The 13,838-nt window shown below is 55.7% G+C and overlaps 1 protein-coding gene across 1 annotated transcript in view; it reads left to right on the top strand.

Moving 5' to 3' along the window:
• Positions 1 to 3,569, top strand: part of LOC308637390 (cell adhesion molecule CEACAM21-like) — a gene marked incomplete at both ends in the record, with an annotated part of 29,489 nt that extends 25,920 nt beyond the window's left edge. Inside the window, 3 exon segments of the mRNA XM_081273694.1 lie at positions 46 to 97; positions 101 to 182; positions 3,283 to 3,569. Coding sequence (XP_081129820.1) covers positions 46 to 97; positions 101 to 182; positions 3,283 to 3,569 — 421 coding nt within the window.
• Positions 3,570 to 13,838: the final 10,269 nt, after the last annotated feature.

Below are 13,838 nucleotides of genomic sequence, written 5' to 3'. Positions count from 1 at the left end.
ATACATGGTATCCAGACAAGTGACTATCCTAGGGCCTATATCCAGGGGTGGGGGGAAAATATACCCCAATGGGTCCCTGATTTTACAGAAAATGACATAGAACGATGCAGGATTCTACACCCTGCAAACTGTAACTGCCAATGCTAGGGTTGAATTAGCAACTGGAGAGTTCCGGGTACATGGTGAGGGATGCCCCAGCCCTCTGGGTTGCCACAGTCTGGCGGGGCACAATTCAGGAGCCACTTGTCAAAAGAAACTAACTTTACTTTTAGAACTACACACGCCAAACAAAACAGCTCCTCAGGAAAAAACCCTCAGAGCCCAACTGCCACCACCGGCTTCCCACAAGCCTCTCACCCCAACCAGCCTCTCCATCTCCCACAATCCTCCTGCTCTTGAGGCCAATTGGCTGGGTTGTGTGGGCGGAGCCAAAGAAGTCCCCCAATGAGCAGCTCCGTGGTCTGAAAGGGCAGGGAAACAGCCCAATGAACATCACCGCAGAGGAGCCAATCAGCTAGATGTTGCTGGGGCCGCTGTGAGCCAATCATCAGCCGGCAGCTGGAAGTTTGCTGGCAGCTGGAAGTTTGCTGGGGCCCCTTTGGCTGTGGCTCTCAACACTGGGTATTGGAGGGGTCAACTCCACTGCACACACAAGACCCTGAGACTTGGACTCTGCCTACCTCCTCCTGTGCATTATTCCCCACAGTGGAGCATTTAGCTCAGGACACACACAGTGCAGACAGACTTCAGACACCTCTGCCGAATCCAATGGCGGAGAGAAGGGAGGTCTGGTGGGAGACTCAGCCCAGGCAGAGCAGTCTCAGCCCAGCCCCTGTGTCCTTCCCAGAAACTTGTTCCTGAGAAAGACCCTGAAGGACTAAGTGAGCCCTGGCCTGAGGGCCCTGGAGTCCTCACAGAGAAGGTCAGCCCCAGGAAGCTCCTGCCCCAGATCTCTGTCCCAGCTCCAGGTGACCCTGAGGACATGTAATCAGAGTTGGAGATTGGCTTCCTGCTGAAGGACAATGGGGAGCAATGATTTACTGGCCACCTGATCTGGTAGCTCCGGGAGGTGGTCAGCAGCCAGGGCACAGTCCCAGGAGCCACATCTGGGCAAGGGCACCTGGGCATCTCCTTCTCCTGGGACTAGGTGTGGTGATCACAGAGGGACAGGTGCCTCAGGCCAATCAGGTGCCCTGATGGACTTCTAAGAGGCTCCACAGGAAGGTCCATGTCCCCAAGTGCCGCAGTCCGGCTGGGCAAAATAACCGGGAGGTGACAAGCAACTTGAAGGTTGAAGCGGGAACTCAAGGTAGCGAGCACCCAAGGTAGCAGGAGCCGCTTTATTGCAGAACAGCAGAGGCATATATACCCAACTGATTACACACAGCTTGACTCAATGAGCATCATCTAGATACAGCAGTTAGCCAATAAGGAATCCCTACCAACTTAATGGCTCGGTGGCATTGCCTTACAGACCACTCCTCCTGGCAAACTGCCAGGCGCCATCTTGACTTGATTTGCGGTCCCCAACACCCAAGGGGAGGAACAGAGGAAAGAGATGCTCCTGGAGCTCCTGGTCCTCCCGGGACCAGCCCAGGGCGCTCTCACTGGGAGGCAGATAAGAGTAGGGGCTTTTTCTTTGTGGGCAGTTCCTCTAAACCAAGGTCAGGTTACTGTGAGTATTTCAAGGTTGATTTATAGACAACATGGTGAACCAGACACCACTTCCCAGGTATCCAATAAAGGGAAACTGAGGCACAGGGAACATAGTTGCTGAATCAGGCCACACAGACCTTGGGTGGCAGATCAGAGGCACATCCTCTGTTTGCTCTCCTGTTAGGCATCTGTGCATCAGAGAACAGTCAATGGCTCAGGGCACTGGCAGCTGGAGGGACACAGCCTGGTCTGGGAGTGAGAGCAAATGAAGGATAATCAATTTTCACTCTACAAACAAATCCCCTTCTCAACAGAATGTCCAGGTCCCCCTGCCATCACACAGCTGGTCCAGGACCAGAGTGTCCATTCCTGCATTAATTGAGAAACGCTTTACATCTGAATCCAACCATCTGAGCCATGAGGACTGGGCTGGGCATCTTCACTCCTTAGTGATCCCTGAACAAAAAGCCCATGTCTGCTCCACTCCATGCACATCCTGCCTGGATCCAAGGTGGACAGGCTGATAATTCCCCCGCCCAACATACATGGCAGAGGTTCCAGAAAAGGAGACCAAACGTTTATAGAATCACTGCTGTGGTGGGAATGTGCCCCCCACAAACATGTATTGGTTACTGAACTCCAGTGCAGCAGGGATCTTAGGTGTGGCATTAAGGAAGGACGTGGGTCCCTGTGAAAGGAGAAATACTGCTGTCACAGAAGGGGACCAGGTCCTGCAGATGTAGCTTCCTGATAAAGGGTGAATGAGGCCCCTTTCCCTCTTCCTCTCTCATGAGCTCTCTCACCATAGGATGGCCTCCCCCGTTACGATGCAGCAAGGAGCCCTCAACAATGCGGCCCCATGATCTTGAACTTCCCGGCTCCAGAACTGTGAGCTTTATAAACCACCCAGTCTCAGGTGCTCTGTTAGAGCAGCACAAGATGCACCAAGACCAGCACAGAAGTTCTGGAAGATAAGACACAAGAGTCCATGGGAAAATCCACTTGATAATGAGGTGGCTGGACCTGGGGCCTGAGAAGAGGTTTCCCATCTGGATCCCAGAGAGATATCAAGGGGAGAAGTCTGGGGTCTGCCTGGGGTCATCTAGGGTCAGAGGGATGTTCAGCAAATTCCTATTTTAAGATGAGGAACCTGGGCTGGGGATGTGGCTCAAGTAGTAGTGTGTTCACCTGGCAAGCACGGGGCGCTGAGTTCGATCCTCAGCACCATATAAAAAAATAAAATAAAATAATATAAAATGTTGCGTCCACCAAAAATTAAAAAATGAATATTAAAAAATTCTCTCTCTCTCTTTAAAACTAATTAAAAATTTTTTTAAAAAAAGATGAGGAACCTGAGGAGGTTGCTGTGTAGTCCAAGGTCAACGTATTGCAGTATATTTTGTAGTTTCCCAGAACAGACTTGAACCATTTCAGACCCAAGATCATAACAAGGGCATCTTATTTCTGGGTCCTCACCCACTGTCCATGGCCTCAACCATCCAGCTCATCCTCTGGACCCCTCACCCACATCACGATGGCCCTGAGAACAGGCAGACGTCTCTGAGGACAGACAGGGCCCCAGGCCTCAGGCCCGCTGTCAGTCAGCCTCCTGATGCTCTTCCACAGGGCTTGTGGCCCAGCCCTCCCTCAGAGCCACCAACACAGAACCACACTCTGTGGCCATGACCTGCCTCTCAGGTGACCCTGGAATCTCCATCACGTGGATCTTCAATAGCCAGACTCTGCAGCTCACAGACAGGATGCAGCTGTCCCCGGACCACAGGACCCTCAGCATAGACCCCGTCAGACAGGAGGATGCCGGGGAGTATCAGTGTGAGGTCTCTAACCTCATTAGTTCCATCAGGGATTGTCAAGATGCAAGTGGCTGCTGCAGTGTCCTGCCCACATGGTGACCCTGCTTCCCCGCTCCCCAGGGCATGGACCCTTCCACTCAGTCAAACCCTCCTGCTTTAATTCATCCTAATCCCTCAGTCCCTTTCTGGGGTCAGACAGCCAAATCCTCTTGAGTCTATCTGGAAGGGACATTTGCATCTGTTCCTGGGCAGAGGGGCCACTTAAGGCCTTTCCTCCCCTACCCTCTCCTGGGCCCCCTGGTACACAGACCTGATGGAGAGAGGAAGGTTTCACACCCTCCTTGGAAATGGGGTACCCTCCTCATCCCCTATCTGAAACCAGTTCATGACCTGTCCCTGCACCTTCATGATTAACCCTGACCTTTCCTGGGGTTGGTGTCCAGCATGGCCTCAGAAATCACAACACCCCAGCATCAAGACCTGGTGAGTGCCCCTTCAGCAAGTGTGTGGCTTGGGAGCCCCTAGGCCTGCCCCTCAGTATCCACTCTTGCTGTCACTCACCCCTTCAGAGTCATTTTCCTGGTGCTTCAAGAACCCTGTCATCAAACACTCAGGTCAGCGGACACAACTGGTCAAGCCAGCCCACAATTGTGGCATCAGGTTCCTTAGCTCCCTGGGCCACTGAAAGGGCTACAGGGTCTCCCCGAGGACATGCTGTCTGCCCAGATACTCTAAAGACCCCCAGCCCCTCCTGCAGCAGGGACAGCCCTCCTCACACCCTCCTGCTGACTCTTGTCTCTTCCCCAGGCCAAGTTCCTCCTACAGAGTCACCTCCCTGGTAAGTCCCCCACCTCCCTACCTACCTGGGACCCAGCTGAGCAGGCTCAGGGCAGGGGCCTGTCAACCCCAGCACAGCACAGACACCCCCTTTCATGTGGGACCAGGACAAGCTTAGCCTGACCCTGGAGAGAGATTGGGCCATCTCAGGGATAGGGCCACCCTCACTCTGTCCTCAGTCCACCCTGCTTTTCTCCATCTGTCTCAGGGGACCCCTGAGGCCAGCAGCTACAGAGGGGGTGCTCAAATCTTCTATCAGTCACCCTGAGTTAATGATGGGGGACAACCTGTGGACAGAACTGGGCTGTCTATCCTGAAGTGGAGGCTAGTGCTCAGGACTCAGAGCTGGTAACTTCTGAGAGAGAAGGTCTAAAGCAGACACAGGGAAGTACCTCTGGCCTGTCAGAGACCAGAACCTTCAAGCACCACCATCTCCTGCTCCCTGGAGTCTCAGCCTTGATGACCGTCCCTTGATGATACTGATGTCCACTCTCCTTCCCCTGCCCAGGCCCCTGTCCCTGGTCACAGAGTTGCTCTTCCCATTTACCAAGTGAGTGTGGTGATGCATATTCCAGCCCTCAATTTAAGGGGGACCCAGGAGGTACCCATAATCAGACCTTCCTGAGCTTTCCAGGAAACACCAGCCAAAACAGGATTAGGGGGTGGAGTAAGAGAGGGAGGGGCCTGAGAACAGGATCCTCTGAGCTCAGCCAGGGGCAGAGGCAGAGCAGTCAGGTGGGCCAGGGGCTAGGACTCCCTGGTTCCTGTTCTCAGAAAGCCACAGGGTCAGAGCCTCTTTGTTCTTTTTAGGAATTACTAAACCCTGACGTGGACATCTACTGCCGGGTTGACCACAGAGCTGGTGTGGCTTCTTAGTTCCCACCAGACAAGGCTCCAGATGGGCTGAGGGAGGGTCCAACTAGGACCACAGACTTTGGGTGATGAAACCAGAGCCCTGGGAGACTCTGGCACCTTGAAGCGCTACGGGTCCCTGGGTTCCTGGAGATCCAGACAGGCTGCCCTGGGCTCTGAATGGCCAGAAACAGGCTGCCTGTGCCCAGGAGCAGGGGCTTCAGGGAGAGGGAAGAGCCCTGTGGGTCACCTGGAAAGGTGCTGAATAAAGACCCCCTTCCCTCCTTCGCTCTTTTGGTTCCTGTGGGAACGTCTCTTGGCAGACACTCCCCTCAGGTTCCAGGTCAGCTCTCTCCTGTGTCACGCGGGGGAATCATGGTCTCTAAGTTGTTCCCTCAGGGTTTCTCTTCCTGGGAGACAGGAGCTGGGAGGTGGAGCCAGGGCAAAGGTCGGGTCTGTCCACAGGGAAGGGGGAGGGTCCCAAGGCCCTGCAGCCAGCAGAGCACTCAGTGGCCCTCACGCTCCAGGGACCCAGGGTGGCTGGCTGTGGCCACTGATTTTTTTCCCAGTCAAAGGCCAGTACTCAGGACATCTTCACCTCTGCTGGGACATGGGACTGTCACAGTAATCAGGGGACAGGGCCAGACCCAGACTCAGGCCCTGAACAAGGTCTCAGGCCCTGTCCGAGGCTCCAGCCCTGCCCTCCCACCACCTTCCACTCTGCCCTGCCTGGTCTCTCTGGAACCTGTCTCCTCTCCACACTCCCGAACCCAGGACAGAGGCTCAGGGCTCCCCACATGGGGCTCTCCAGGCTCCATGGTGATGGGACAGAGGATCTCCTCCCTGACCTGGGGCCCAGGATGTCCACTGCAGCCTCCTCCACACACCTGGGCCACTGCTCTGACTCTTTCCCTGAAGACTGGGAAGGGTGACTTTCTCATGTAGGTCATGTGAATCAGGCCACTACATTCCTGGAAATCAGAGGACACTCTACTGATGCCAGAGAGTTGTCTGTCCTGAGATGAGAAGTAGGAAGAGACCCTCGGAGATTCCCCCATGACTCAGTTCTAGTGAGGCTCGTCCTGCATGAACACAGCATCAGCTCACACACGGTGACTTCTCTAGCCTTGGATTCCTGGTGCTGCTGCCACAGACTGGCTCCCACACAGTAGCTCAGAAAACAGAATCAAGGTGTCCTGAAGCTGCATTCTTCCGAAGCTCCAGCGTGTGCACAGGAACACAGTCCCCTGTGCCTCAGGTCACTGCTGCATCTTAAAACTTGATGGGAACTTTTAACTCACTTCTGGCCCCAGGGCCCATCCAGGAACCACAGCAGCTGGAGCTCCCCCTGAGCACAGCATCCTGCTCCCTGAGCCACACGTGAGCCCCTGGGAACCTGAGCCAAGCAGAGTCCTCCAAGCCGGGTGTGTCACCCCGTCTTCCTCATTCCCATCTCGTCCCATCCATGGAGGAACTCTGCTCCTATAGAGCCAGCCCTGGCCCTCCAGGGACTCAGGTGCAGCCCCTGCAGTGTCCCTGCAGGTCACACACCTCCCAGACTGCCTAGGGGAAGGGTCTCCTGTGAGCTCAGGGGAGCCTCCCTGACATGGACGGGGTGGAGTCCTCCTCACCTTCTGCATCTGAGCAGTCCCCAGATGTACCCTGTCCCTGCAGCCACTGTTTTTCCCTGGACACAGCCTCAAGTCACAACAGGCAGAGTTAAGGTGCTGTCTCTCCAGCAGTCCTTCCCATTCCTACCTCGTGACGGTGCACAGGCCCTTGTGACCCTCCCCTCAACAGGTGCCTTGTGCTCTGGGCTCCTGAACACCTGCCCCCACACATGTCAGCTTCAGGTCAGTGACAACCACCAGCTCTGACATCCTCACCCAAGGCAGGTGTCTGAGCAGACTCACCAGGTGGGACAGCTGAGGCTCCAGCATGCAGGAGCACCCTGGTCCCTCTCCTCTCTCCCTGAGGGCAGCAGGCCACAGCAGATTTTTGTCCCGAGCACAGCTTCAGGTCACTCCTAACCCTCTCCAGGGACAGGCACTGAGGTAGAAGCCACTAGGAAATTCCACTGCCAAGGACACCCTCAGCCCATCCCTCCTCACACCTGTGAGAGGGACAGACACGTACAACACACCTGGCCTCACCATCCAGCAGGAAGGCCACTCCTAGGCTACTTACCACCCCAGGCCAGCTGCAGCCCGAAGAGCGACCTCCTTGCTGCTCTCTCCCTGTGACACCAGGTGCTGCTTTTGCCTGGGGTGCCCTCCACCCCCGTCAGGGGACCCAAACCTGCCTGTGCCCCACCTCAGCCAAAATCCGCAGCCACTTGGTCCCTCCATCTTTGCTGAATCTCACAGAGAGGGGACAGCCCTCCTAGCTCTCTCCCTGCTCACTGCCAGCCTTAGGTGCTCATGATGGGGTCTGCAGGGGTCACCTGTGCTCAGGTTGGTCACATGTGGGACCAGGCAGACAGGAAGAGCCTGCCACATGCCTTCGACTCTCAGAAGGGAAAGTAAACAGAAAACCACTCTATCCAAATGTCAGAAGGCAAGGGCGTCCCAGGGATTCCCAACAGTGCACCCTCTGGGTCATGATCTTCAGGAGACACCACCCTTTGAAACCTTGAGACAGATGGACCCTCCTGAGGCTGCCCATCGCCAGGTGCAAAGTTCTCCTGACTCTGAGCAGGAGTCCTCAGGACAACTCCTCTCCTCTCCCTGGACTTACCATACACTGGTGCCAGGCACCCTGGGACCCGCACTGAACAGGACCCACCCTGCAGCCTGTAGGTCAGAGCCACCTGTGCCCAGGGTCAGGGCCAGTTCTCACCATTGGGACCCTGGGCAGCATTGCCGCTACAGTCTCTGACACTGACCACAAATCTCCTCATGACCTCCAGGGGGCGACATGGGACTCACAGCCAACACTCACCGCGGTGATTCTTGGGGACAAGAGCATGGCTTTGGCTGGAGATGGAGGTGGAGATGCCACCTGATTGCCACCTGGGCACCAATGGCCCCGTGGGCTCCCTCCCACAAGCTTCTGTTCCCACCGATCCTTCCTGATCCTGGGAGTACCCTGCTAGGCCACGCGTCCTTATGTAGTCCCCTCCTTCCTGGCATCACCCATGGGGAAAGGCAGGTGACCACATGAGAACAATGCAGGCAGAGGACAGAGGCCCCCACAGGGACATGGGAAGGCCTGAGCTAGGGCTCCAACAAATGGAGAGAGGAGCTCCCCCTCAGATCTTTCCCCAGGTACAGAGAGCCCACGGTCACTGGCCTCCCCCTGCCCCATCCTCCCTTCCCAGGAAATAGGTCACATGCTCCTACACCACGGGCCCTGGAGCTCTCCCTGAGACACTAGGGTCTGGGTCTCTGAGGCTTGGGGGGTGACACCAGAGATAGAGGGTGGGTCCCGGTACCTGTCATACTTCAGTGGGACCCATTCCATTTTCCAGAGTTACGCTGTCACCGTCCTGGTGGGAGGAAATCTCCCTCCCAGAGCACTTGAGAACATGGGGAAGATTCAGCACCAAACTGGGCTCTGGATCATAAAAGGAAATCATCTCACAGGTATGGGGACCCCAAGGGTTGCCTGTGGGGTGCCGAAAGCCCTAATCTAGGACACAGCTGAGGCACATGCTGGGGTGAGCCAGTTCTCTCAGGCGACAGGGTCCCCATCAGCCTGGCTCTCCAGGTGTGGCGTGGGGCACTGAAAGGGAACTGGAAGGGGGCTGAGCTGGGAGAGGAGCTGGGCAGCAGCACTGACTGGCCTGGCCCCGCTGCTTCCCAGCAGGTCTGAAGCCGAAGCCCCTTCCACAGAGGAGGACAGAGCAGAGCCCAGGGAACCCTCCAACCAAGCCGCCAACACAACACCACTCTCTGTGATCAGGACCTGCCTCTCGGATGACACTGGAATCTCCATCAGGTGGATCTTAAATAGCCAGACTCTGCAATTCACAGAGACTGCAGCTGTCCCAGGACCACAGCACCCTCAGCATAGACCCCAGCAGACAGGAGGATGGAGGGGAGTAAAATGGGAGGTCCCCAACATGGTCAGTTCCAGCAAGAGTGACACACTCAGTTGGCAGTGAATTATAACCCACATTTGGCCTTACCTATTAATTATTCATCTCTGTTGAATATTTTTTGCTGTAATGCGGCAGTTCTCAGGGACTTATGTTTTTACAGTTGCTAAAGGTGGAATTTCCTGAGAACTTGAATTGAGTCAGTAAATGCTCAGAACCGTGACCTGACACACCTTATTCTTGACTTAAGGTCCTGTGCAACCCCAGGTCCCACCCTTTGCAGGTCTCACAGGTGTCCTCTCCACTGTGGAGCGAGATGGTGTTCTGCAGGGACAGGGGCACCTGGGCTGAGACCCAGTGAGAGATGGGGCTGAGAGGACAAGATCTCTCTCCCAATGTGGCTTCACCATCCCCCTGGAAGATGCTCCCTGGCACACCTGCTAGGGGACTCAAGCCCAGGCTGAGTCCTGCTAAGGATGAACCCCAAAGCCCCGAGCACCCACCACCAGGCCTGACCAGCCCCTGCAGGCCTCGCCCTCCTGGACCAGCAAACACCAGACCCTACCCAGGGAGTAGCCTTCGTCCACCACATCACAGGCCTGGCCTCTGTCCTCCCAAGGCCCAGGCCTCTCTCTATGGGTTCTCTCTCTCCCTAAGAGTTCTGGGAACTGTGTACCTCTGAGGCCAGTTGGAAGGAAGCTGCTCTAATGTGCCAGTGACCCTGTGGGGGAGAGCTGGGCACAGGTGGGCACCATCATGGACAACTGCAGAGGTCCCCCATGCCCTGGAGCTATAGAGGGTCCCTGGAGGAGCTGGCTGGTGGGTTGACCCTCTCCTCACTGTAGGCTTCAGATCCTCAAGCACAGAGCTGATATGGTGACCTACGTCCACACCTGTTCCCAGGGAACAAATGGCTCCTCAGGTCCCTGCCCTGAGCATAGTGGTGGGTATTGCCCCATAGAGCCGGCTAAGGGGGAGTTTTTCCAGAGAAGTTACAGGTCAGGGCTTGGGGATTTAGCTCAGTGGAAAAGCACTTACCTAACATGTGCAGTGCCCTGAGTTTGGTGCTTGGCTCTGAATTAAAAGAAAAAGTAAAAAGCAAGAAGTGACAGGACAAGGGACACTCAGGACAGAGGCATCCCAGTGTTCCCACCCAGGTGGGTGACTGGTGAATGAGCAGGCAGCCCCTCCAGCTGAGCGCTCACTGTGTCCCTCAGCCTCCCCCCACCCCAGCACCCAGGACTGACCACATCACCAGAGAAGGCCTGAGACAGAGAGCTCGGAGAGAAGTGGACACACGGAAGCCCTGGGCCCTGCTGCTTGCCTTCCAAGGACAAGTCCCTAGGTCATTGTCCAAGAGGGGGGGCCTCTGCCCAGCCTGGCTCTGTGGACAGTGCCTGGGCCCCCCTGCCCTGCCCCGCACACTCCCTGGGTCCTTCTCCAGGTGCCTCTAGACAAACCTGGTGTGGCTGTGCCCCTGTGAGGTGTGTGGAGAGGCTGAGTCTCTGGGGCATGTGTCTCAGAGCCACGTCACAAACATCTCTGGTGTCCAGGATGGGAGAGGAAGGGCTCCAGCTCCTCCATGTGAGACAGGAGGTGCCAATCCTGGGTTCCCATAAGTGCTACATGGGTCCTTCTGCAGAGAGTCAGGCCTGGTCACCTGGAGCAGGACCTGGGCCAGGCCCTCCTGTGTCAGTGCATCCTGGAGTCTGTGTCTGGGGAGGCCGATGCTCAGTTCCTGGAACACCAGCCCCGATGGGACACTTCCTGCCTGACCTTCAGGACACAGGTCACTCCGACCTCGGTTCTGCATGCACAGAAAGGATCTTTCTGCCCATTAATAAAGTGTGTCTTTGCCCTGCTCTGACCCCTCCTCCTCCTAGTCTCAACCACTGGATGGATGTCACAAACCACAGTCATCCCAGAGGAAAGGAAATTAGGCCCCATCTCCCCCTCCTCCTGTCTCACAGAGCCCTTCCAGAGCCTTCTTTGACAGACTCACAAGGTACTTTGGGGAGCTCTGGACTGGGTGCTCTTCTGTAATCCCTGTGGCTCATGAGGCTGAGGCATTAGGATCAAGTTCAAGGCCAGCCTCAGCAACTTAGCAAGACTGTAAGCAATCTAGTGAGACCCTGTCTCAAAATAAAAAGAGCTGGAGATGTTGCTCAGTGGTTAAGCACCCAAGGGTTCAACACCTGGTACCAAAAACAAAACAAAACAAAAAAACCTCTTAAATAAAACCTTCTGGAAGCCATTGCATAGGACTCGGCTCCCATAATGAGCCCAAAAGAACAAACACAGATGGAGTCATTTGTACTAACTGAAACTGATCAACAGAGCGGTCTACTCATGTAACAATGGCCGAGTGACTGTTGGTTACAGCCACGGAGCTTCCCTGGGTCACAGTGTCCATCAGTCTGTCCTGGGCAGCCAACTGGTTCAAACACAGCAAACCAGCCAGGCTCTGAACCTCTCTGCGGTCTCCACACCTCACTTCCTTTTTCCACCATAAACCATGCTGGGCCTCGTGGCAGCCCTGGGGTTCTTTGAAGCTGCTGGTTCTGAGCACGGCCTGATTCCAGAAACAGGTTCAGAAGCCAGTTACTTTCTCTAACCAAATTTGTTGTAATTGTGTCTTTGGACAAACCTTACAGCCAGCGCCAGACTCACTGATCACCATGAAGACTGGGCCTCAGTGCAGAGGTGCAAGGACAGGGCAGAGCCACCAGTCAGAGAAGGACAGCAGAGGACAAGGCAGAGTCACAGGAGGGCTGGTGAGGGGCAACAGGGTGGGTGGCAGAGCTTCCTGAGGAGACCTGGGCCTCAGAGAGGGCAGCTCCAGGGACCTGGAGAGCCAGGCTCACATCCCTGACCACAGCCCACACATGGGAAGCCAGTGCTGTGGGCCTTTTCTGGGGTGACTCTGAGGTGACCTCAGGAATGTGGCACACAGCAGGTTCCCTGCATACACTGTAGACAGAGGGGCCTCCAGAGGACACTCTTCTTGTGGCAGATCTGGACACAGTAGGACAACATGTGAGCTCTCTCTGGTGAGGCAGAGCTGACTCAAGTCACTCCGCTGCAGTCCACCCCCTGCTCCTGTCTAGTGGGTGGAACTCCAAGGTCAGTGGCCAAGAGTGTGGATGGACAGTGTTCCCAACAGGAAATGAACAGTGAAGTAGAGTGGCCCAACCCACAACAGGAAACACCATTTATTACAAGTCCTGCTCTTTCTATTCTTGCTTTAAATAGACATCTATTTAATGATGTTTAATCATAGCATTGAGGTTGACAGGGACATTCAAGGGGAACCTGTAGGTCCAAACCCCAAAATCTCAAAATCCCTTATTAGCCTGAGGCTGCACATGTATGCAGGTGTGCTTGCTCTCTCTGTCGCCCTCTCTCTCTTTCTCTCCCCCCCCCCCAGAGGATACCTGGAGAATCTTAGCACCAGGAGACATCAGGAGCACACACAGCCAATGACAGGCACGAAGCCCTTGGGCAGCCAGCTCACAGACTTCTGTGAGGACTGAGATAGGGGATGATTGCTAGGTCTGCCAGGAGGCTGGGGCATCAGGGAGCTGGGATCAGGAGGCCCAGGGAGGAAGGAGCACTATTCCTAGCAGAGAACACAGCTGTCTGCAGCAGCTGCACATGCAGAGGGTCCCCTGGGCCAGGCTGATGGTGCTCCCAGTACCAACCTGCATCAGAGTGTGGAACCTGAAGTCTTGCCATGTATGCATAACACTGAGGTTGACAGGGACATTCAGGGGAACCTGCAGCTCCAAACCCCAAAATCTAAGAAATAAGAAAAACCTCACATTTCCCATTAAATTCCCTGTTCCCACAGCACAAGCCATCTGCACTAGCAAGTTCAGTCATTCCTGGGCCCCACCCCCACCCCAGTCCCTCTCTCCAGATCTGCTCAGCTGCTGCCACCTCCTGGGGACTCACTGATAATCAAGACTCAGGGGGCCCCGTTGCTGGTTCCTCAGCCCATCAGGAAGGACTCTGCCTTCAGCTGGGCATTTATCCTCATGGGGACAATGGTGTAAGGCAGCCACTCAGAAGACCTGGGGTAGGAGAGAGGTGGGCAGCCACACAGAGCTGCACAGTGAGATGGGGACAAAGTGCTGGTGTAGGACCCAGGGCCTCAGCTGTGAGGGTGGCTGTGGCGTGGAGCTCAGGAAGGGAACTGAGGAGCACAGAGGTGGGGAGTTCCTGAACATTTGCAGGGACAAGGCTGGATTCCCAGAGGACCACTCTGACCACTGTCAGCTGCAGCACTCAGAGCCTGGGCGCCTCCTGGCTGCCCATCAACCAAGAGCTCCCACCTCCATCTCCTAACTCACCTGCGTCCTCCACTGTCTGACTCTAGGGGAAGGTTCCAGATCCTCCTCTGCCCTGCAAGGGGGTGGTGGGAAGCCCAGTTCCCTACAGACAACCAGCAATGGCCCCTGCTGAGGTGAGTGGGCAGGACCACCACGCCCAACTTCCTGGTCCCCACTCAGGGGTGACAGTGAGGCCCAGAGACCCCCTGCTCCCTCATGCCCTGATGGGCATCTGTGCCTGTGAGTGTCACATCCCTCCTGATTCTTCCAGTGAGGATACCTGGGAGGACCCGTATCCCATTGTAGAAG

The sequence above is a fragment of the Spermophilus citellus genome (genome assembly GCF_964194105.1).
Source record: "Spermophilus citellus genome assembly, chromosome: 18".
Classification (NCBI taxonomy): Eukaryota; Metazoa; Chordata; class Mammalia; order Rodentia; family Sciuridae; genus Spermophilus; species Spermophilus citellus.
This window is presented reverse-complemented; position numbering and strand designations above follow the sequence as displayed.